This window comes from Necator americanus, chromosome I (assembly GCF_031761385.1).
Source record: "Necator americanus strain Aroian chromosome I, whole genome shotgun sequence".
NCBI lineage: Eukaryota > Metazoa > Nematoda > Chromadorea > Rhabditida > Ancylostomatidae > Necator > Necator americanus.
In genome coordinates, this window is record NC_087371.1 from 11,522,427 (window position 1) to 11,545,029 (window position 22,603).

The 22,603-nt window shown below is 38.4% G+C and overlaps 1 protein-coding gene across 2 annotated transcripts in view; it reads right to left on the reverse strand.

Moving 5' to 3' along the window:
* RB195_005178 (uncharacterized protein) overlaps window positions 1-22,603 on the reverse strand; it is a gene marked incomplete at both ends in the record, with an annotated part of 52,828 nt that overhangs the window by 16,931 nt on the left and 13,294 nt on the right. Inside the window, 9 exons of one of the 2 annotated variants that reach the window (XM_013443410.2) lie at window positions 31-104; window positions 652-719; window positions 1,419-1,525; window positions 1,633-1,753; window positions 1,814-1,888; window positions 1,959-2,103; window positions 3,254-3,325; window positions 4,196-4,315; window positions 4,535-4,834. In XM_013443410.2, coding sequence (XP_013298864.1) covers window positions 31-104; window positions 652-719; window positions 1,419-1,525; window positions 1,633-1,753; window positions 1,814-1,888; window positions 1,959-2,103; window positions 3,254-3,325; window positions 4,196-4,315; window positions 4,535-4,834 — 1,082 coding nt within the window. Of the gene's footprint in view, window positions 1-30; window positions 105-651; window positions 720-1,418; window positions 1,526-1,632; window positions 1,754-1,813; window positions 1,889-1,958; window positions 2,104-3,253; window positions 3,326-4,195; window positions 4,316-4,534; window positions 4,835-22,603 lie in introns of those variants that run through there. The other variant, XM_064177522.1, reaches the window with a different exon arrangement.

Consider the following 22,603-nt stretch of genomic DNA (forward strand, 5'->3'; position numbering starts at 1 on the left):
ACATTCAAGTAAAAAAGAAAGAAAACTCACAAGAAGAATTTCTCGTTCCAGACAGGATTCAACTCTTGATGTATGGTACGTGTTCGTCTTTTCACTTTACCAACCTTAAAGAATTTTTTCCTTTATTTGACTGCAGACATAACAACTTGTTTAATTATTACCGTATAATCATAGTTACGTATAAAATTTTGTGAAGAATTTATCATGAGTAGGCGCAAGCAATTTTGGCCTAGGAATCTTAGTGAACATTAGGATAACTTTAAGTTGAGGTTCAAAAAATTGAGGACAAAAGGAGAAAATCAGGAAATGAGAGTGCAAAAATGAACAACAAGGCATGAAGATTCAAAATACCATTCAAAAAAATTTTTTTTCAGATCAACATCTTTTTGTTCTCTTTTCTTTTTAGCTTCAAAAGTGGCAAATTTCGTGATTGCCGTCTTCATAAACTTCTTATAGGACCTTTTTTTGAAAATAAATCTGTGCATTTTTTGGTAACACCAATGAATTTCAGCACTCTCTTCTTCAAAAAAAAGTAGCAAAATCCATTGAGGAGAAAAAACGACGAAAAAAATCTCGACAAATAATTTGAAGTTACAGAAATGAAGACAAGAGCTGCAGCAACAAAAATAAAAACAAAAACAACGAAATCACCTGAGCCGTCACATAGGGATCGCTTTTGCCAGTTTTATCCTTGGCAATCAGTCCTTGTGCGCAAATCACTGGAAATAAGGCTTGATTAGTAGACAATTTATTATTTATAGAACTATTTACCTACATGTAAATATTATACTTTAATATATATATCACGAAATACATATTATATAGTATATCTTTTTTCTTATTTTCTTTCTTTTTCTTTTTCTAAGACATGAAATATAAATAAAAAATATATATGTATAAATAAGAAAAAAACAGTTATTAGAAAGAATAGATAGAACTGTTATAAGCGCTACGAAATGGAAGTTAGAATAAGACGAGATAAAAGGATGAAAGGAAAAAATCTGGAAAAAAAAATCACTAATGAAATTAAGAATTTAATTAAGGAACAAATTAGATCGAAGAAATGTGAGCAAAAAAAGGGAGTTTCCAGGAAATTCTTGGAAAATTCTGCTACTGGTACTCGACCGTCGTGGTTCAACGGTTTTGTCGTACGTACTAACTTTTCCCGGTGTTCTATTGTACTTTGCTCGTTCTTTGCTCGCTATGCTCTTCTTCCTTTGATCATCGATTTCTTTAACCGTTCTTTGATTGATCGCATTTTCTCATTCTTTGATCGTTCTTTGATATTTGGTTCTATTTTCCTTCACATAGATGTGTTTTGAATCGATTACCCTCGACCTCAGTCCGCCATCGCGGACCAGTTTCTTTTAAAATTACTTTTTCTTCAGATTATAAAGCAAGAAACAGCAGTTCCGTACCGGTGAGCGTAATTTTCGCACTCCACTTGCTGCTCCCTTCCAGAATGCTGGTCTTGATCTGTTTCAACGTTTCCTGCTGCGTTCGTTCATCGACGCCGAATACAGTGCTGAAGAAAAAGTAGGAATAGACAAGGAAGAGGAAACAAATGCAGCATTGATGTTTTTTTTTCGTTCAAAAAAAAAAACAAGTAGAGATCAAATGAAGTGAGTGTACCGTATGGTCTCGAAAATCTCCGGCTTGTTCTTCTCCTGAATCTTCATCCGATCACGAATCACTGCCACCAACGATTGTATTCGTTCACCTTCGCCATGTTTCGAGCTCTTCTCAGCGGCTCCTGAAAAAAAGGCAAAGCTAATCCTACCGTAATTTTCTTTCTTTCCAAAAAACCACTCACTTTGTAAGCAGTCGGCACTGAGTAGTTCACGGCATTTTTCGTGCACTTTCACGCCACATTCCGTGCACCGTAATCCTTCATGGAATATCGTCGATCAGCGAGAAACCGTTGATCCAGTCAGGATCAAACTACCGCTAACACTTACCTTGTCTGGCTAAACCCCACAACAGTCCCTCACATTCATAGCACCATGTAGGCGTTTGAAAATTGGTCGTTTGAAAGTTATGCGGTGTTGTACAGCTGATCGGGTAGATCAACGCTTGTAGGCACTTCCGATACACGTGTTGTTTCTGAATATGGAAAAATTGGCGATGACGCAAAATTGCAGACACAAAAAGGGGACTTCTTCACAATATCTTTAACCTATGCATTGCAGAGAATTGCACCTAGGTACTTTATTTCTCCTCACGATATCACCAAACTAATTGTTCCCTAGGAAAAACACCTAGTTTTCCTTCCTTTTTCCGTTTTCTAAATCTTTTTCTAGGAAAACCATTCTACATGAAGCCAGTTATTTTATTTATTTTAATTAATTTATTTCTTAACACCAACATTCTTTTACTCCGCCATTTTTTCTTCAAAATCCTTCTTCTTAGATTTTTTCGGGTTCAAATAATTTTACTCTTGCACTACGTTCGAAACACTTTCTATCACTTCGTCAGATTTAGGCTCAATCTACTCCTACAAGAAAGGAATTCATTTTTACTTATTTATTTATTTATTTCTTAAAAGCAACACTCCTTTATCAATGTCCGGACGTGGTGACTTTTCTTCTGGAACTTTGAAACGATACGTGAATGAAATTGTATTTCATCGTTTGCGTATCGTTCCAAAGTTAAAACGTAAATAGTTCGCTAACGCGAGAGAGTGAAGTGAGGTGACTTCAGGTACGACATTTAAGAGAGCGACACTAAACCTCAAAGATTTTTACCAGCTAGAATTGAATATTAACAGTTTTACGCACGTTTTAAAACGCAAAAATCTTGGAGGAAAAAAAAGTATTTTTTTTTGTACATGGAGACCCACTGAATTCTTTTAACATAGTTCTCTACATTAACAATATATTTGTGATAGTTACAGAATACTCTCAAAGATTCATCAACGGTAAGCCTTCTTTTCTTACAATTAATCAATTAATCAATCGAATCCTCAATTTCGTAAATGATCATCTGGATGAAAAATTCAAAATTTCTTTTTTTTTCGGCAAAATTTGAATCAAACGAATTCACGAGATTAGAAAAGAGAGGCAAATCGTGCAACCGCCTTATAAAAAGTGCACAACTATCCTTAAAATGATTCACAATAGAAGGGTCAGACTATCGATTATGTCGATTGGATCGATTAGTTTAATCGATTGGAACGTACGTCACTTGAATAAGACGTACATACTGCGTCGTATTAACAATGAACAACTAACGACTGACGTTAAACCAAACTCACCAACTCCTCGTCTCCAAACGTGGTTTTTGCGGCGTTGGCGAGTCCAGCTTGTGCTCTTTTTGTTGCCATCGTCTAAAGTTGAACTTTTTCTAATCTACGAGAAAAAGATGTGTGAAGCAAGCAAAGCAAGATCTAGGATTAGTCAGCTGAACAACCGATGAACGTAAAAGCTTGGTTAGGCACATGCAGGGTGAACTTGGAACAAAAGCTTTCGATTTTTTTCTCTCTCTCTAAAAACTAAATCCAAAAGAAATCCGAAAAAATGCTTTCTACTCAATAATTTCTGGAACTAAAAATCCTTTGCCATGCGACTACTACTCAGAACATAGGTCACATAACTGATATCACAATCCCCGAGTTGGTCTCAATCTCTTGGAAAATTCTCACGTGAAACATTTGAGTCTGCAAGAATTTCTCTTCAAGTGATGAGAATTTCCAGGGAATTTCTCATCGCTTCGGTTTCGAGATCGGGTTACCAACTCGTAGAAAGTCGAATAATCATGCTTTACCGTATAAAATGTAGATCATTTTTTCCTACCTTCAACACCTGAAAACATGTACATATGTACACGTGAAATACACAACATGCTACAGATAAATTTTTCAGGGATTTTTTTCTCGGGTTCATTTCCAATGTAGAGGTTAAAACATGGGTGATTTATCGTCTAGTGAAAGAGAAATCGCTATCTATCGGTGGATAGCGCCTACGAGAAGTACAGACGTGACGGACGACATGACATACGCTGACTATAAACGCTACTACATCTGATTCTATTTCTGCTTTTCATCAGGGATTTTTGAGTGAATGTATGTACAATGGAATTCACAAATTTTTTAGACGAGACACAAACATGCCGTCAGTCATTGAATCTCAAGGTATTCATTGTCTTGATGATGATTTTTGGGGAAAATCCGCATTTTTAGCGACTGTCGCGATCTTACCAGCTCCGAGACAAGCGGAATGCTCGTCTTCGTCCTGGCCACGTTCATGTTCGGTGCCGCATCGATGCTCTTGTAGAAGGCGTTCGCCGCCGCCGATCCATTTCCATCAAGGACCGTCGACTGAAAGAAAACAGCGTGAAATTCAAATTCATATTGTAGCGAATACCGTAATTTTCTGACTTCTTCAACATTTTTCGGGCATGGAAGATAGCCTAGACACACTTCAGTCATAAACTAACCTCACTATCGTCGAGCAACGACGTATGACAGGCTTGTAATTGAGTTGGTAGTCGTTATACTACCTACTTAAATATTTTCAAGAAACAAAATTCAGCTTACCAGGAACCTGCGCTGCTTGTACACATCGACGAGCAGCACCTTCGGACGAGGGGGTTGTTGGTTACCTGCTGCTGCCGCCGCCGGTGGCACCTTTTCGGCGTCACCCTGCTGCAGCGACACGCTGCGCTGACGCACGGGCGCCTTGCCCGGGTCGTGCAGCTCCGGACATGACTTCGAGCGCTTGAACTTCGCACGTCGACGGCGACGACGTCGTGGCGCGGCGGTGCGAGCACGCCGTACCTTCTTGAAGCTCTTCGAGAAGGCAAGCAGGGCACGCGCGCGATCCGCGTCGCGTGCCATCTACGCTCGGTTCATCTGTAGGTGGACGGATAAGCGAAAACGAGAAAATTCCAGTCCATTACATACGAAACAGACATAGCCACAGATATTGATAGAAGAGTTGCTGAGAGCAAGTAAATAGTAATAAGCAAGATAAACAAAGAAAGTGACGATAAAGAGTAAATTGTGGTTTTTTTAAAAACTGATGACACGTCTCATGAAAGATATTGGGAGCCGCTCCAGAAAAAAGACGAACTGTTAGAGATTAACTAGGAAAATGCTGGAAACAAGTCCATACGTTAGGATTACTGGAATGTTATCATATCCGGATCTGAGAACACATCCATGCATCGAATATGCACAGCTCATTGCTGTGAAAAGTTGTTCGAGTCAAAACAGTCAACGAATTCGATTCAGATCTACACCGAGAAAGGCCGCTGACCTTCCAGAATCAGCTCGCAGAAATGAACAAAATTTTGTTCTTTAACGCTTTGACGAAAACACCGTTCACCGGTGAGTTATACACTTTTTAGCGGTTATTTTTCATGATTTCCCAATTTTTCAAGAGGATTTTTGAATTTAATAATTTTGTTGTCTTTGAATATAATACAAATATGTGTAGCTCGTAAATATAGTCGATAGCAAAAATCGATAGGCTAGTCTCACGTTCCAAATACGCAAAAGTATAGGTTTGATCTTCCTAAATTAATTTCATAGCGGTTACGGTATAGAATATGAATAGGAATCGATTAAAAAAGTATAAATATATACAGCAAGTAGTAATAACTAATAAATAGTAATAATAATAATGTGTAATGACAAAACTGCAGTATGTTGCTTCATAGCAAGTTTAAAAAGGAAAATCGCGACTGTAAAGCGGAGTCCATAGTCAATTGAAGGACGTAGCTAAATTATGAAGACCCAAGAAAGATTCTATGTGATGCGTGTGTGCGTGGGAGTTTTCCAGAGGAAAAAAAAAAACTAATTCCACTGAGAAAAGCAGACGTGAAATGACATCTTTGAATGATTCAATGCTTTTTTTCACGAACTGCACAACTAAATCAGCACATTCGTGGGCGTCAGATGAATATTCATTGTGTTTGTACTATTTAAAGACTAAGGCGCAAAACAATTGCATGCATCTGGAATAGAAAGACCTTGGATCAGTTAGGATGTAAAAATCCTCCAGTGCATCCTGCAAAAATGCCAATTTTGAGAAGGAAATTAGTGAATGATCAGTTAGAGGCAAAAAAGGCGAAAAAATATGAAAGCGGGACTAGGCACGAAGAATTTTAGAAACAAAACAAATGCGGACAAATCAGTGGATTGTCATAGAGGGATCGAATACCGTACAAGCGGATCGATCGATTGACATTTCCTGGACTCTACAGCTGACAAAGCGCTAAAAAAAGTAATACGAATAAATATAATACTACAATTAATGTTGAAAGAATAAAAATAATAGTGATATAAATAATATAAAAAATAGGAGAATTTTAAATAATTCTCCCTGCAGTAAGTCTCTAGCTCTTCGGAGTCGGACGATTGGGGTACTTTATCAGGGCGTGAGGATGAGAATCCCGGTTTGGAGAGAGTGGAGTACGTTACCCCGTGGATGTCTGCGGCTCTACTGATATAGACTCCTCTTGAAGGAGGAGACTTCTGCCGCCGGTTATTGCAATGGGGATTCATCTCGAGAAAGGATGCGCGGAACGGCGGCCGTTGCTCCCTCAGTTGCCTCTCTTGTAACCTCCACAGGGAAATTGATTTTCACCTCCACATCCATGCATTAAACAGCATTCGGACTGGAAATTCGAGAAATAGTCCTGGTCATTGGATCTTCTTACATTCTCCGTGCAGAAAAGGGCAATGGAATTTCGGAAATGGACATTGAAGCGACGTCACGTTACGATTCACCGAAATTTATTGTTATAACGCGAAGATTAGGCATCAATCGAAAAGGATTCGAGATTTGGGCAGCGGAAAAAGAATTATCCCGAGTTCTGTCCTAAAGTCACTGTTAACTAACTTCCGAAAAACTCGAGAACACAGTTCTGGAGTCTCATGCACTGCTGGATGCTGCGCCTCCAAATCGACTCCATGCCAAATCTTGGCTGATTTGCACGCGTTGTGGATTGAATTAAGCGATCAATATGGAACGAATTTGTCCTGAGCAAAAATCATTGGCGATGAGACGAAGTCCAGCGATCGACGGGCGTTGAGCTCATGAAAACTAGTGCCAAAGATCGTAGGCGATGGATATGAACTGAAGAATTCTGCACATGAACGCTGAAGGGATCCTTTCAGGAACTACCTCCTGTTTATCGTTTGTTATTAAATTTATAGTTTTCCAAAACAACGGCAAATTCGCTTTTTTAAAATCCTAATCTAAGTTCCTCTGGCTAGTTTATTTAGCATTTTGGAGCATCTTGGTTGCATGAAAATAAATAAATAAATCTAAAAGAATGTCGTATCGATTGATTTGAGGCTGGATCAAGAGTCAGGTACTGCATCAATGCAGTAAATAGATAGAAGAGAGTGCGGTATCAACAGGATTGGAGTAGATCAAAAGCGAAACTCTGGATACAGGAAAATAGTAAGCATGTGGAGCTGCGTATGTGTACAACGTCCCAGATATATTACCCGCGGTGGATTTCCCAGTTCTTTTTGTCTTATTTTGTTCTTTGATTTGTTTTTTTCCCCAGAAATTTCCCCTATAACAATTTCCTCGAACAAATAACCTGACGGGTTCAATAGCGTCAGTCGAGAATATGGGATCGGTGGGATGGATTGTGGGATTAAATGAGTATAAATTGGATTTAAATTATTAAATTAATATGGGGTTGAACGTTTCTTCAATTCGAATCATGCTATCCTACTTCCGGACTCAGAAGCTGATAAAATCCATCTACCGAAAGAAAGGGAAGTTCTTGGCTGGACGTACTGAACAGCGACGACAGATGCACAGATTCTCGTCGAAAATGTGGACAATCGCCTTAGGCGATGACGTTGGTCGAGTAATTAACGGATAATAAATGGGTAAATGCATTTGAATATCTGAAAATCCGCGGAATATCTGAAAAAATGAACTGGAGCAATCGGAAATTCGAAACGGACTAAACGATTGGAAAATTTATTTTTTGTTCCAATTTTTTAGCAATAGAAAAGAAACTTTTGCTAAACTACAGTCAGCTCGTTCAGATTGCAAGCATAAATCGAAAATATCCAGAAAAGGAGAATGTTGAGCGTCGAAAAATTGTTGTCATGCACGGAGTGCGCCAGAGATATTTTACATCTAATAAGATTCTCGCCTTCTCTCCTGAGTGATATACGAGAAAAGGAACAACAGAAACATAGCTGACTGCTACGTTCGAAGATCGAAGTGCCGGATAACGTTAGAATTTTCTCGAGTAGTGGAACGCGTAAATTTTAGGAGCAGGTGAAGAAGCCAGTAACAGGGAGCACAAATATTCCAGAAAGAATAAAAGTCGGATTTTTAGAAGAAAAATTGATGAGAAGGTTTCAGAGAGCGAACAACACAGGACGTTTCTTTTTGACAAACCTTTCAGATTTAATTTTATCTCAATTTTTTTTCTTGCCAGGAAGCAACTCTAGAAGCGATTTTGTATTCAAGATATATTTTGGTTGAAGAAGAAATCCTCTTTTCCTCCCCCCAAAAATGTCAGTAATACAGGGGAGGAACATAGGACTATATGAATGCGAATGCTAATGCTACTACCTAAATAATTATCGTTGAGAAGTCCCATACCGTAATAGACGTCATAGAAGGTTAAGAGAAGTTTAGAGATTATATTCTTTTTTTGTGAAAACTTCTCGGAGCTGCGAAAAAAAACGAAAGAGTTACGGTGACGAACGGATACAAAATATTTGTATATTACAACGAGTTGTTTCTTGAAAAAAAAATCTTTTAAAGAATTTCCATTCAACTCTCTATTATGTAGGTGTATACAATAAAACAATTTATTTAACTACAACAGCGCAAGCATAAATCCAAATCAATGGAGGACAAAGGCTAAAATTTTCCACTGAATACGCATATTTGCGCCAATTTAGATCAAAAGTAGAAGCGATTGATTGCACAGGGCAATTTTAAAAATTAACCAAAAAATATCTGTTCCTAAGGCGCATTCTGGGGTAATTGTCCCCACCTCCCCTGTCCCCACAATTATTATTCTGCATCAAGCGGCCATTAGCAACCAATTTACAGTATTTCAAAGCAAACACTACCGAATGGCAAGTGTTTTTGTGCTGAAAAGGGTCCAGCAGGTTTGATCGATTAATACCACAACATGAGATGTTGTTATGGCAGAATGCCAGCGAATATTTGATGAAGATTAGAAAGCAACCTAGCCGTTGTGGAATTGGCTGTATTGGCTGTTTTTCTGGAAGTTACCTGGACATCTTCGTAGCCACGAAAGAGAGCTCAAAAGAATGAGAAGAACGAATAAAAATGAATAGGAACAACGGAAATCGCCCGGAAAAAAGCAGCGAACTCGAAGAAGTACGGGAAAATTTATAACCAAGCTAATCTAAGGAGGAAAAAAATCCCCGAGAGCACGTCGAAGAAAATCTGCGGATTTTCTTTCAGCAGATGATGGGTGTGGATGTAAACGAACGAACGACCGTCATCGTTCAGCACTAATGAAGGCGTGACATGGTTGCTTTAACGTCCCGTTATTTGCTCGTCGTCGAAAACAAAAGCAATCGAGGGGGGCAGGAGGAGGAGGAGTGAGGAATCAGGCAATACCACCCCCCGTATACATGTGCAGATTTCATGGCAACCACTATTCTTCGACGCCACAAATGGCGCAGAAGATGCAAAATATCCGAAAGAAATTTCTTCCCCTCTCATTGGAGCTCAGGGATCAGGAAAAGACGGAAAGGAAATAAGATGGAGGAGAACTTTGCATCTTAGATAGAATAGACATTCCGGATATTCAAAAAATGACTAGAATCCAGGTTAATCGATACAAATTCCTTTTTTTCTTTTGAGAGCGCAAGCGGTGTTGGAAGGGGAGAGCAAAATCTTGACGTGAATGCAATATCGTTGTGCCGAAGGTTGCATCTCATAAAAATCCGTAGTATCCACAGGAAATCGAAAAGCGTATATTGGCATGGAACAGCCAGTCATCATCCAAACAACGATCCAACGTCCACCCATAGGTTTTGTACAGGATTATTAGAACTACTGAAATTATCGGCTTATGCTTTTTAAATTTGTATCAGCTCCTAATTTGAACCGGACGCGAGGTTGTTACATTCTTTTATTATTAGCTAATTATCTAATTTATTATTATTGTATTGTATTATTGTATTATTATTGACCAATTATCTCATTTTATTATCGGCAAAGTTGCCTTTTTCTTAGAAGCTGGAAGGAAATCGAACTGCCTATCCGGCCGACATAGAAATTTATTATTATTATTTTTTAAATTTGTGTTGTACTTGAAAAAAAGAGAAACTATCCCCTGCTAGCACACTATTTAGTGAAAACATCCCAGGACCACTCCACTCTGCTAAACCGCTGCATTTGAATTTGAATCCCGAAAGGATAACGCTCCTTTTTGGAAAAGAAAGACAAAAAGCAATAGAAAACGGAACGTGCCGCTAGCAAGACGTAAAGGCAGCGTACCACGAATCTGGGGTGGTACGGATTTCCGGTGGAGTATCCGTATACCGGGTCGCAGAATATGGAGATCGGGGTGGTTGCGTTCATCTCTCCCTAATCACTGCAAGCAGCCGGTCCCTGAATGCTGTTCTGTACGATGCCTTCCATGGCAGCGCGCCACCCTTGCACGCGTAGCGGCCCTTACTGCCTATCGGGGCAGTCCGAATTGATTTTCGACGAATCACAGGGCGGAGGCGGCGCAAGGGGTGGGGCGTTGCAATAGAGGCGGCTGTTTGCAGTGATGCAGGGAGAGATGAGCGCAACTACCCCCGTCTTCGTAATCTACGACCCCGTATACGGATACTCCACCTGAAATCCGCGCCACCTCAAATTCGTGGTATGCCGCCTTTAAGCGATTTTGGATAAAAGTGAAATCGTTTCGGTTGAAAAGAAACGTATAGTTTTTACATTGCGCTTCAAATTCCCACCTGTGTCAATTTCGCATTGATTTCAAATTTGGTTTTTTTCCTTATGTTTAATTTCCATATGGGACCCGCATTACGCATAATCAGATGAATCAAATTTCTTCAATGAGAATAAAGTTAAATGAGACATGTCGACGAAGAAAAATGAGACTCAGCTATGCATATGACGATGGCATCCACCCTGAATCCTTCAAAAAAAAATTCCTTCAAAAAATTGTGATCGACACTGTTGTTGTCAGTTATAAGAGAAAATGTGCATGAAAAGAAGTGAAATAGTGAATAAATTTGTCATACTCAGCTTAACTTGTAGAAAAAAATGCGCCATTTTTCCAATAATCATGTAACTAATTAATTGTAACTGTATTTATTCAGGAGATAAAAAACGAAGAGTGATGGAAAATACTCCAGAAAAAAGCAAAGAACTGACAAAGAAATACAAATGTGCATTTTGCGAAGATTTTGAATTCAGCAATAGTTTTGAATGACCTAAGTGAAGTTATTCAGTGGATGAAAATTTCTCATGAACGATTAGGAGAGAAGAAGAAGGATGAAAACAAATTCATTAAAATTACGATGCTTTCAATATTTTGTTTAGTGAAAGTACAAAAATACTACATCTATTAGCAATTTTGTTCTTTTTTCAAGTACGAAATAAATGAAAAAAATTCAAAATTATGTAATAAGTGGTGCAAAAAAAAGAGATAAAACTAGGTGCAGAGTGGGATAGGAAAAGTCCACGGCAAAATTTTTGTACTCTTACACTATTTCTCAAATTTTATAAAATATAGCAAATATAAAAAAAAATTTCTTCACCACGTAACGTTATTGAAAGTCATGCTTTAATTACCATTAATCGATTTGATGAGGATCAGTTTAACGTATCTCATCGAATGATCTGATCGTTTGATTGGAGAATTTGGTAGTCCACGGGAACTTGATCATGTCGTGTTGGTAAATTTATTGAAAAGGAATGTTCAGCAGCAGCGAAAAGAAAACGAAAAATTGCTGGAATGTTCTGTTTCCTTCTACATACAGAAAAAATAAGGAAAAACGTAACAAATGTGCCAATAAATCATCGCGTTCTGCATCTACAAAATAGCTTCAGCAGAAATTCTTTTGGTTTCTAGAAAGTTCTCCACTCTTCGGGCAGGATTGAGATTTTGGAAAAAAAAGTCATTGAAAGTTCTATTAGTAAGCAATATCTACCATTTCAATCACTGATATTGAAAGAGTGGAGGCGGCCGGCGAATTCGAAATGGCCAACGAAGCACCAGCAGACGACATAAAACTCATTTCGAACGACTTTATTTTCACTCTCCGACTCTGCACAAAAAAAGCTTAGCTAATTAGTTGCAGATGTTGCAGATGTAAATGTATATTTCTAGTTGCTCTCAGAGCGAAAATGCTTCCAGAAAAAAAAATCACAGAATTCATTACTATGTTCATTTTTTTCCCAATAACTTTCTTTACCTAACAACCTTACCAATTACTTCGGAAAAACTCAAATGATTAGCAAAACATTACTCGAAAATGTTCCGAAAACTCCAAAAGTATTCTATTCTGTCCCCAATAAAAGTTTCTTCTGCTCTTTTTCCGCTTTGGTGGCAACTACAACTACTTTGGTGTACATACTTCGTGGATTTGCAAATCCAGTCTACTTCACTTCGTTCATTCCGGTAAAAAATCCTAACAATGTTTAGTAATTCTGAAACTATGGAGGAAAATAATAGAATGAAGGAAGAAAAGAAGAAAGGAAGAAAGAAAAGGAAGAATATAATTGAATGAGAATGAGTGAGCGAGTGAATGAGTGAACGATCGCAAGAATGGAAAATGAATGGGTGAACAAATGAATGAATGAATGAATGATTGAATGAATGAATGAATGAATGAATGAATGAATGAATGAATGAATGAATGAATGAATGAATGAATGAATGAATGGGTGAAAATGAGTGAATGAATGAATGAACGAATGAATGAATGAGTGAATGAATGAATGAATGAATGGGTGAAAATGAGTGAATGAATGAATGAACGAATGAATGGGTCGGATTTGTAAAATCACGAATTATATTCTATCACAGCAGAAGAAAAGGAAGAGGAATTTCCAAGAGGATCATGCCTGGTTGAAACTAAGACCTTCATGGAAAAACTCCCCTGAATCCAAATCACTTTTATAACTGAACTAGGAAATGATAAGCTCTACGTTCAAATGGTCTCCAATCTTCTAGGAACGGATCCAATCGATAATCTATGTAACTCAGAAGCAAAAAAAGGACCGAATTGATAACATTGTTTCGATTTGTTTGTAGGTGCGTGTTGTCTCCTCGGACGACGACTTCCACCATACGTCAACATTTTAGAGATTCACCGTTTTGACAGCAGAATTTCAATGATGTTGATAAACATACGCAGAAATCGAAAGATGTCATAAGGAAGAGATTTTCGGTTATTTTATTTTTTTTCAGGGAAAAAAACAAACAGAATCAGCTACAACATGGAGATACCTGGTGATGTCATCCAATGGCGTAAAAAAAGAAAGGAATTTCCGATATCTAACGATGCCGAAAAAGATCTGCATTCTCGTCGTTACCCCATATTTTATGCTGTTCCTATTGATCTACTGGTATTCGAAATTTGCTGTTCCTTGCTTTTTTTTTACGTATTACTACAAAAAAAGCTGAAAAAGTGCACAAGAAAGCGAATGTAGTTGGAAATTCGAAAAAAAAACTGTGTTAGCTCTACTACTCGAGTGAATTTCAGTAAAATGTGCGTCAAGAGAATAACGAAAAGAATTTTACAGCAGAAAAGGATACAAATTAAAACGAAGAGTGGTTTCGAACCGTTCGAATTCATCGATATTCAGCTAAATCGGCACCTATATAAATCCCTATAATAAATATTGATGAAGAAATTGCTGGAAAAAACTACCTCGTAAAATTACCTCCATGACATCATCTAGGTCCATGAACTACTGCAAAATCAAAAGCTTACTATAGTAAATACGTGGGAATTATCAGTTTTCATCAGAAATGAATAATTTTCATAGTTATGCATTTTAGAATACACTGTAATTTTTCAAATTAATCACCTTAATGTGCTTCATATAATTTTCTTCTTCTTCTCTTCAGTCTCTACTGCATATTGGGTTTCAAGCACAGCACATCGAGTCAGCTCAGTGGCTTGGAAAAGTGCCGAGTAAATAATAAATGAGCAAAAGTGCAGCAAATATCCAGGAAACACGAATATGTGACTATCGTTCTGCAGAAGTAGTACATAAATTATTGCTCTTCCATCTTCATTAATCTTTCTTTTGCGTGACAATTTCAAGCAATATAGAATAAAAAATATGATGGTAAAATATCTTAAAAGAAAACTAAAATCCTTCCTCTCAAAAATTTATCTTCTTCTTCATTGAAAAAAAAACCGTATGCGATTTCTTGGAAAATGGTACAAGGGGAAACAATGAAGCCACCCATTCGTGCTAAAGAATTTCACCACAAAATTTCAGGAAATATGAAAGTGCAAGAAAATTCGAAACGAAACACACGTACAGCGTTTTTTTCTTTTCAAATTCAAGAGACAAGATCATTCTGCAATGAATGGTTTTTTGCAGATTTTGCAGAAAAAAAAATGATTTTTAAGCTACTAATATCGATTGTTTCTGGAGATGTTAGTAACTTGAAAATAAATACATTAATATATTTGTATATATAAATAATTTAAAAAAATTTATTAGACAATAGTTCAGTCAAATTTTCAAAATCTTCACAGTCATGGAATTATAGCTGTATGAGATATCAAATTGTTCGCAATAGTATGTAGGTCACGAATATGTACGAATACGAATACCATCTTACTTTTTAGAAGATAAATTCACGTAAAAATTCATATATCCTTGGGGAACCAACTCAGACTCAGCGCCTTGTCAATGCGTAATCGCAGGTAATTTTTCAAAAATTTTCAATTTCAAAAAGTATTCCACTGACATTTAACGTTTTAAGGAATTCTATATAAATCCACTCGGTGGAGCTTGCGCTTACAAATCTATTGCTGTCCATATTTTACAAAAGAGATCAAATTGCGAATTATGATGGAAAGACGAAAAATCAGGGATTCTACATAGTGCACGTGAGTAAGCAGCACGCTGATATAAGATTTTAATTCGATATTTCTGTTTTCAAGTTTTTTTCATTGGTTTTCCAGTAAAGTCACCATTCGTCATTTGAAATGAGAAAAAAATAGGATGATGAAAAAAGAAAAAAAAAGTGAAAGGATTCGTAAAGCACTATTTTTTTCCACGTTTTGACCAGATTTGCCCACGAAGCGAGGAATCATCAAGAAAGTTATGCATTTTTATAGCTTATCGAATTTCCGTATTTATTATAAATGGGCAGGGCTTGTTATTGACAATAACAAGCGCGTCAACTGCACTGAAATCCACTTATTAAAATATCAAAACAATCCAACCGGGATCCCTTTTTTACCTGCGATTCTTCTCATTTCCATAATAGTTCATTGTTACAGTACTCAGGCTAATTTCTTTTTTCGAAAAAAAAAATTAATTGAGCGACTTATATGCACTCTTTTTATTAAACGACGACAAATAATTTAATGAGAATTTCAAGGAGCAAAAATAAAATCAAAAATAATTAGAGATTTTAGCAGCGCAATGGAAGGAGGATACGTCGTGCTGAGACCACACGGTCCTACACATTTTATTTATTTACTTATTTGATTCCTATCGAAAACACTCCCCATAAGTGTGCCGTAAAACAGAAACAAGAAGGAACAGAGCTCACAAGAATTCCGCCTAAGATGGACAGACCAGTCTCCTCATTTTTTTTTTGTCCCTGGAGATAAATCCAATATCGCCGACAAGTTTGTGTCAGAGTTGTCTGGAGGAATAAGGACAATTCCTTGGTGGATCATAACCTACATATGCATCAAATAACTCTCTATAATTTTGCATCAAAGTCTCTCCGATGACGCATCTCACCAGGATAGATTGACGTCAGGCACTCTGTCTTGTTTTATCCTCCGAAAAATACGATTCTCAACAAAATATACCGTACTTCTACCTGGGAAGTTCGTCATTGCGAGGAATAACGCGAAAAAGAGTCCCTTTGTTTTGCCAAGAACCTTTAGCAATCTATTGTGTGAATATCTATGGATATCTCAAAAGAACTCTTCTAAAACTCAAACTATTCTTTATGGAGGGAGATATTGCTCTAAGCGCATTTCTTATCATCCACGATGCTTTCTAATCCACCACATCCAAACGGAGTGGTCGTTGTGGATCGAAAAGCGAAACTTCGCATGCCACCAACCACTCGCAGATTGTTTTACACGAGTACGCCGCAGAAGGGTACTGTCTTCCACGTATGTCTTCGCTAGGTCCCATCACAAAAGGCTGTGAACCGAGAAAAAACCCTGCCAAGCGCACTTAGTCGTGTTTCACCTTCCAACAATCCGTGCAGCGTCAAATCGATCGCGTATTCTGAAGGCTGCGTTTGTGGCGGCTTGCCGTGACAGGTGTTTTCAATATGCACACAGAAAAAAACTCGACGAATTCGATTCCATCGCAAAACAAATCCTTGAAGTTTCAAAAACTTGAGTATCCCTCAATGTATTCATAGTTGAGCGCACTTTCAAACGTTTTCACGCTTCACAGCAACTAAACGTTGTGTACGGATGATGAAACCTACCCACTTCCACGATGAAATGTCCAGAAGCGATCAGAACGTTATCGGAGAGATGGCGCTGCATTTGAAAGCTAACCCTGGCTAGGAAGAGGCTAGGAAAAGGATTTGTGGATGGTGCTTCTCCTCTCTGACTCTCTTCCCAAGGACTGAATTCTCCAAAATCAAATTTCGGTGAAAAGACAATGAAGGTCTGATAAAACAATACTATTTCAGAATTCTATGCTGCTGAATTCTGTTCTGCTGAATCTATTTGTTTCAGTTAATCGAAAAAATCAGGAAAAAACCCGATTTAGTAGAGAAGGAGAAGAGTTCTACCTTATTCATTCTTATCAAAAAAATTCTTCTGACGTAAATGTCTCCGGATTCGGTATCACGGAAGGGTACATGTGCTAGCGCTCGGTAGCTCGTTGGTTTCCGGAAAAACGCGTCAGTTTTTGTCTCAAAACAATGCGCTCGCGCAGATAATGAGACAAAATTGATTATAAGATTTTTTTCTACTTTATCGGCGCCATTTATGTGTGTTATGTTTATTTCCTCAGTTACAGAAAAAGATAATATAGCGGAACGGAAGTTGTTCCTCTGATTGACAATTACCGAAGGAATAAAGAATCAAGGATGAAGTGCCCGGCGTTCAGAAATTCAATTCAGAATCGTTTGAGGTTCACGAGCTTATACCATGACTTGCAGTGGCTAGCCGATGTGTCAAGTCAGTGTTTTTATCCTTCCAGACAGGTCTGGTAGCAATTTATCGATCTCGGAGGGATAAAAGGCTTAGTTGGCACTAGGGCGAAATCGAACCTCTTTGATCGATTGTGCAGACATAGCGGAACTTCTTACCGACTACACCACACCGTTCAGGAGTTATTATACTGATGAACAACTAAAACAATTATAGAGGCAAGCACTGCCCTAGCTCCATAACTAAGTTCGACTTTCGAAGGTAGAAATGTGGTCGGTTTTCTCGGATGCGACTGACCTTCATTTCCTGGGGATTCTATCCTCCTCAGTCCTTTTTTCAAGCCCAACAATATCGCTCTCCTACATATGCAGCGATTAATCAACACAGATATCACATTTTCAACCCTCCTCCTCCCATCTCTCAGTCAAGGAAGTGCCGTGTAGGGGTTCTTTAGTCTTCTGCAGCAGGGCTCAGAACTAAATCAATCTCTCCTCACACTTCGTTTACTCAACAACCGTAGTTATAATAATTAATGGCACTAGTCCAAGATTGCTATCGATCCTCGTTCCTGTCTCTGTCATTTGGCGTCAACTTCTTCCTCTGTCAGAGACTTGACGGCACAAAGAACAAGAAAGAAAAAGAGCTACTGGATTAGGTACTCGGAAACTGTGTCAGAAATCATGCGGAACGAATTGAGGCTATTCCGGGGCTCCTTCTTCTGTAAAGAATCCCAAGACGAATAATGAGCGCTGATCAACTGCTACGTAGGATTCGTAGGATTTCCACCTAATGCAGGAAAACAACAAAGTCATGTCCTTTAACTGAATATTCCCGGAAAAAAATCGTTTAGTAATGAAGTCACTTGAAAACGAGCATGAGCACTTTGCACAGCGGGTGATTGTGGCAAATTTAGCTAATTATAAAATATTGCGAACGAGAAACCTCTCGACATTTTCGAATTATTTCAATAATAAGACTAATAGACGGCATTCTAAAAGAAAAACGTCCCATTCTATCAAAGTCTAAGTGGTCTATACCTGCAGCTACAGTAAGAGGTGGATACTGTAGCGTACGGAGAGAACGTCGAAAAAGCAGAAAGCAGGAGTAGTTTTACCGAAAGATTCTGACGATAGCCGAACTACGGTGTATTATGGAACTGGACAAATGGCTAAATAGCGTGACGAAGGGCAAAAGAAGCCGAACGTCCTTGCGTCTAACGGCAGCGAATCAACAATTCTCGAAAAAAAAAATTCGAAGAGGGGCTTAGAAGTGACGCATGTGGAAAAATAGCCGGTTAAGAAAATTTCCGACTTCAAAAATAAATGATTATTGTAAATTTAAAAACAAAACAGTGAGTGAATCAGAAATTATTATTATCCAGACGCCTGCGTCAATGAATTTCTATGGACAGCTGGAAATAAACACATTTTGCTTTTCAATACATTGTCACGTGTTGAAAAATGTTTAAGAATTTACTGACATAAGACTGAAAAACAAGAAAAAGAATGAAATCTTTTGTTGTCGTCTAACAAAAAAAAATCTACTACATCGTCCCTGTTCATTTATTTGATTTTGTCACCAAATGATCTGTTGCCGGCAGTCGGTAAACAACGGCTGTATTTACTCGAGTAATGGTTTTGTGGCAGGCTTGGACGAGCCAGCATTAGCACCAAATCGTTTCTGGCGGCTCGAATCTGAGCAAATGAATCGGAGGAATAATAAAAATAAAAATATTAAATGGAATATATTTCAATATCGGGACAAAACTCAGCACGATTCGTATTAAATCAAGGAATATTTCATGATTCATAGTGCAAAGAGACTGGAGAGCACCTCAGATGCACCGCTTCGGATTTGTCACTCACTGTGATATTCTTCAACTAACCGTCGAGAGGAGACCAGACCCCGTATCCAATATATTCATCCGTGAGAGGATCGATACGATGGAATCGAAACCATCGGTGAGCTCATTTTCCCGTCGTGTCATACAATTTTTTCCCGTAATTTTTTCTTCTCTTCTTCTCTTCTCTTCTCTCCAGGACCCAGCCGTTTGTCGTAGAGAAATATTTCCAGTACTAAAACGAATGGAAACGTGGTTCCGATGCGTGATGGCCGAGGACAAATTTTTGCTGGATAGCATGGATAGATGTGTCCAACCTAGGGATATTCTTCCGCTGGAGTGCGTTTCTCGAACTGGAGAAATTTTATTGGATGCGGGCTCGGAAATGTTCGGTTGGGTGACGTTATGGAATAATTTTCTTTGCTAACAACATTTAAGGAAGAAGAAAAGGAAGCTACATGAGGAAAACCATCAGCATGAACGCATCCAGAGGTCGTATAGGAATATAATTCCCAAGTCAGTCATAATAGGACACCACAGGTATAGAAGATTCAGAAAATGAATAATTCTTTTTTTAAAGACATCTTTTCACGATGTACCCCTCTAGATACTACTAATGATTCTCTCAATATTCTAGAAAATATCTTCTCCTTTCTTTAAATTTCTTTTTACATTGAAAGAATTTAGCATGGATTTCCGGCTAATCATTAGAATCTTTCAATTTCCGACTTATGATACTGGTTCTTCATTGGAAAAAGAAGAAATGAAGAAATGATAAAAAGATAAGATAATAAGAAATGATTATCGAGAGGTACGATCAGATTTTGCCGAAATTACAATTAAATCACTCAGATTACTGTCCGAATCCTTCCCATTTTCCACAAATAAACGGTGAACGAAAAACGCGATGAGCAAAGAAAAATACGAACCGACGGACGTGTGTCGTCCAGCGGTCGCAGGTCCCGGGATTAGATTAGGGGATTAGAGGAGGAACTTCACAGGTAGGAAAAGAGAGGGAAAAGCCGAATAATGCACAGCCCAGCGAATTACATAGGGTCAGGAATGTTCAAGAATTCATGTACTGAAAAGTGGGACATCCGTGTTACGCTTGTGTAGCTGAAGAAATTATAACATTAATTCAAAAACCGAAAAAAAATTAAACCAGCGTTGAAAAAAAAAATACAGTTTTTGTAGCAAAAAAAAGCTCTTTCAACTAACGTGTTACATAATGTTGAAGTCTTTTTTTTTTCTGTGCGCAAATTTAATTTTGAAAAAAAGCCACTTATACTTATGTATCAACCTAATATTAGATGGCCACGTATGTATGTACGTAAATTTCCGTATAATGTCGAAGTGCCATTTCCACGGCCATTATTTTTTGCTCAGTGACAAAACAGAGAGAAAATGTTAGCTTGTTTTAAAAAGCTGTGGAAAAGAAGAACGCTTTCGGAAGTATAACAGAACTGAACCTCGTTGCTAGGTGAGCACTTTTTTCATTTCAGAAATCTTTTCAATTAGAAAGCAGCAGTAAGCTACGTTCACCTTGCATGCACCTGTTACGGTTCGATTTCAGCCGAACCTCTTCAAGTGTATGCAAAGAAAATGAAGCTTCATTCCGCATGAAGATGAAAAATCTCCTCAGCGTCTGGAGTGACTCCGGAATTCCCATTGCATCTTTGGAAACGAGAAAAATCTCAAAGGACACTTTGCAAGCTGTAGAAAACGACTTTCATAAGAATAAACATTAACGAAGATCGACGCAGCCGCTAGAGACATCCCTCACTTGGAAGCGACAAAGGAAAATGAGTGAAGATCTCGGTTCGGAAAGCGACAGCACATTTTTCAGCGTCTCCGTCGAGTCCTTCTCGAGAACAAAAGAGGGAATTCAAAAAGAAAAATTCTTGTTCAAAGCACCTTGCAAAATCCATGCATGATTGAGCAGAGCGGGGGGAAATTCGCATAGAACAGTGGCAGAGGGAGAAGAAAAACGACGGGGAAAAGAACTGCAAATTTCTCGGAAACATTGCTCTATTCTGACATAGTCCGAGACTTTATGGACATACATATACACACAACACACTGCGCCGCTATCGCGCCTCACTGGTCGTAATTACGACGAGAACGGCGCAATCACGAGCTATACGTCAATTACCGACAAAACAAAAAACACCATCGACACTCCGCCTTCGTTTAAACCTCATCTAACTCGAGCGCGGAGAGCGGGACAGAGAGAGAGCAAAAAGGCAGAAGAGGCTCATCAACAACGACACAATGCTGGTTAGAACCTATTTGTTGCTAGCGAATCAATGGAGTGTGTGTGTGGGTTCGACACGTCTGTTTCCGCCTCGATGCCTGTGCTTCGTATGGAATTCTTGCTGGCGCTAAATGAATTGCGGACACAGAGGTGAGATGCGATGTTAATTCTCACTTGGTTTAAAAGTTACGTATGTTCGAATCCCAAATGGATAGAAGAACACGAAGGTGAACATGAAGGTGATCCGGCCGAATTCTGCCCTTAGTAATCCAGAAAAAACCATGTGAAACAGCCTTGTGTGATCCTGTCTCCTCAACGATGCAACTGCATACGCGATAGAACTCGGGCAGCTTCGACATCGTTCAACTTAAACGACCCAACTAATATGTCTCAAATAGACAGCAGAAGTTACTCTATCCGCACCATCAGAGAGGATGCGTTGTGGATTACTTTTGTTCTACTACTCGTAATAAGTTGCATCGTTGGGGAGACGGGGTCACATAACTGATTCTCACGGCTTCTGAATTACTAGACAGATTTAGGCAGTGATCACCTAACATATTGGTGAGCCAAACCCCTATCTCCATCTATTCGCCGTTAGATCCAAACATCGTTCACTTTGGAATCTATTCTAACGTCATGCTTCACTAAGTAGTGCCAGTATTGATCACTGATAAATCAATAACAATGTCGTTAATGCCCGTAGGACTCTTCAATTTATTTGAGGTTATGCGTGCAAGAATATGACTTATGTATTCGAAAATGTCTAGGATGAAATCCACGAGCACATGGCAAATTCTTCTGCGTGAAAAATAGTAAAAGTTGTTTGCCCTGAGGCAAAAATACAACGGGGGATTACAACAGTTCTTCTATATTCAATTTCCACAAAATGTTGAATTGATAAGGAGCAATGACAAATTTCAAACAAATACAACGAAGTATTTTTTACTGGGTTATAAGACCAGAGATGTTAGCATTCTCGCTCTAACAACAGGAAGTTGAGTGGTTTACGGATTCACGTAAGTGAACTAGAATGAGATAATAACTCCCCCTATTTTCCTGTAGACTGCTTACCTGTACCCTTAAAGGCATCACTCCACGAATCTGAGGTGGTGCGAATTTCAGGTGGAGTATTCGTATACGGGATGGGAGACTATGGAGAGGGACGTGATTCCGTCCATTTCTTCCCAATTGCCGT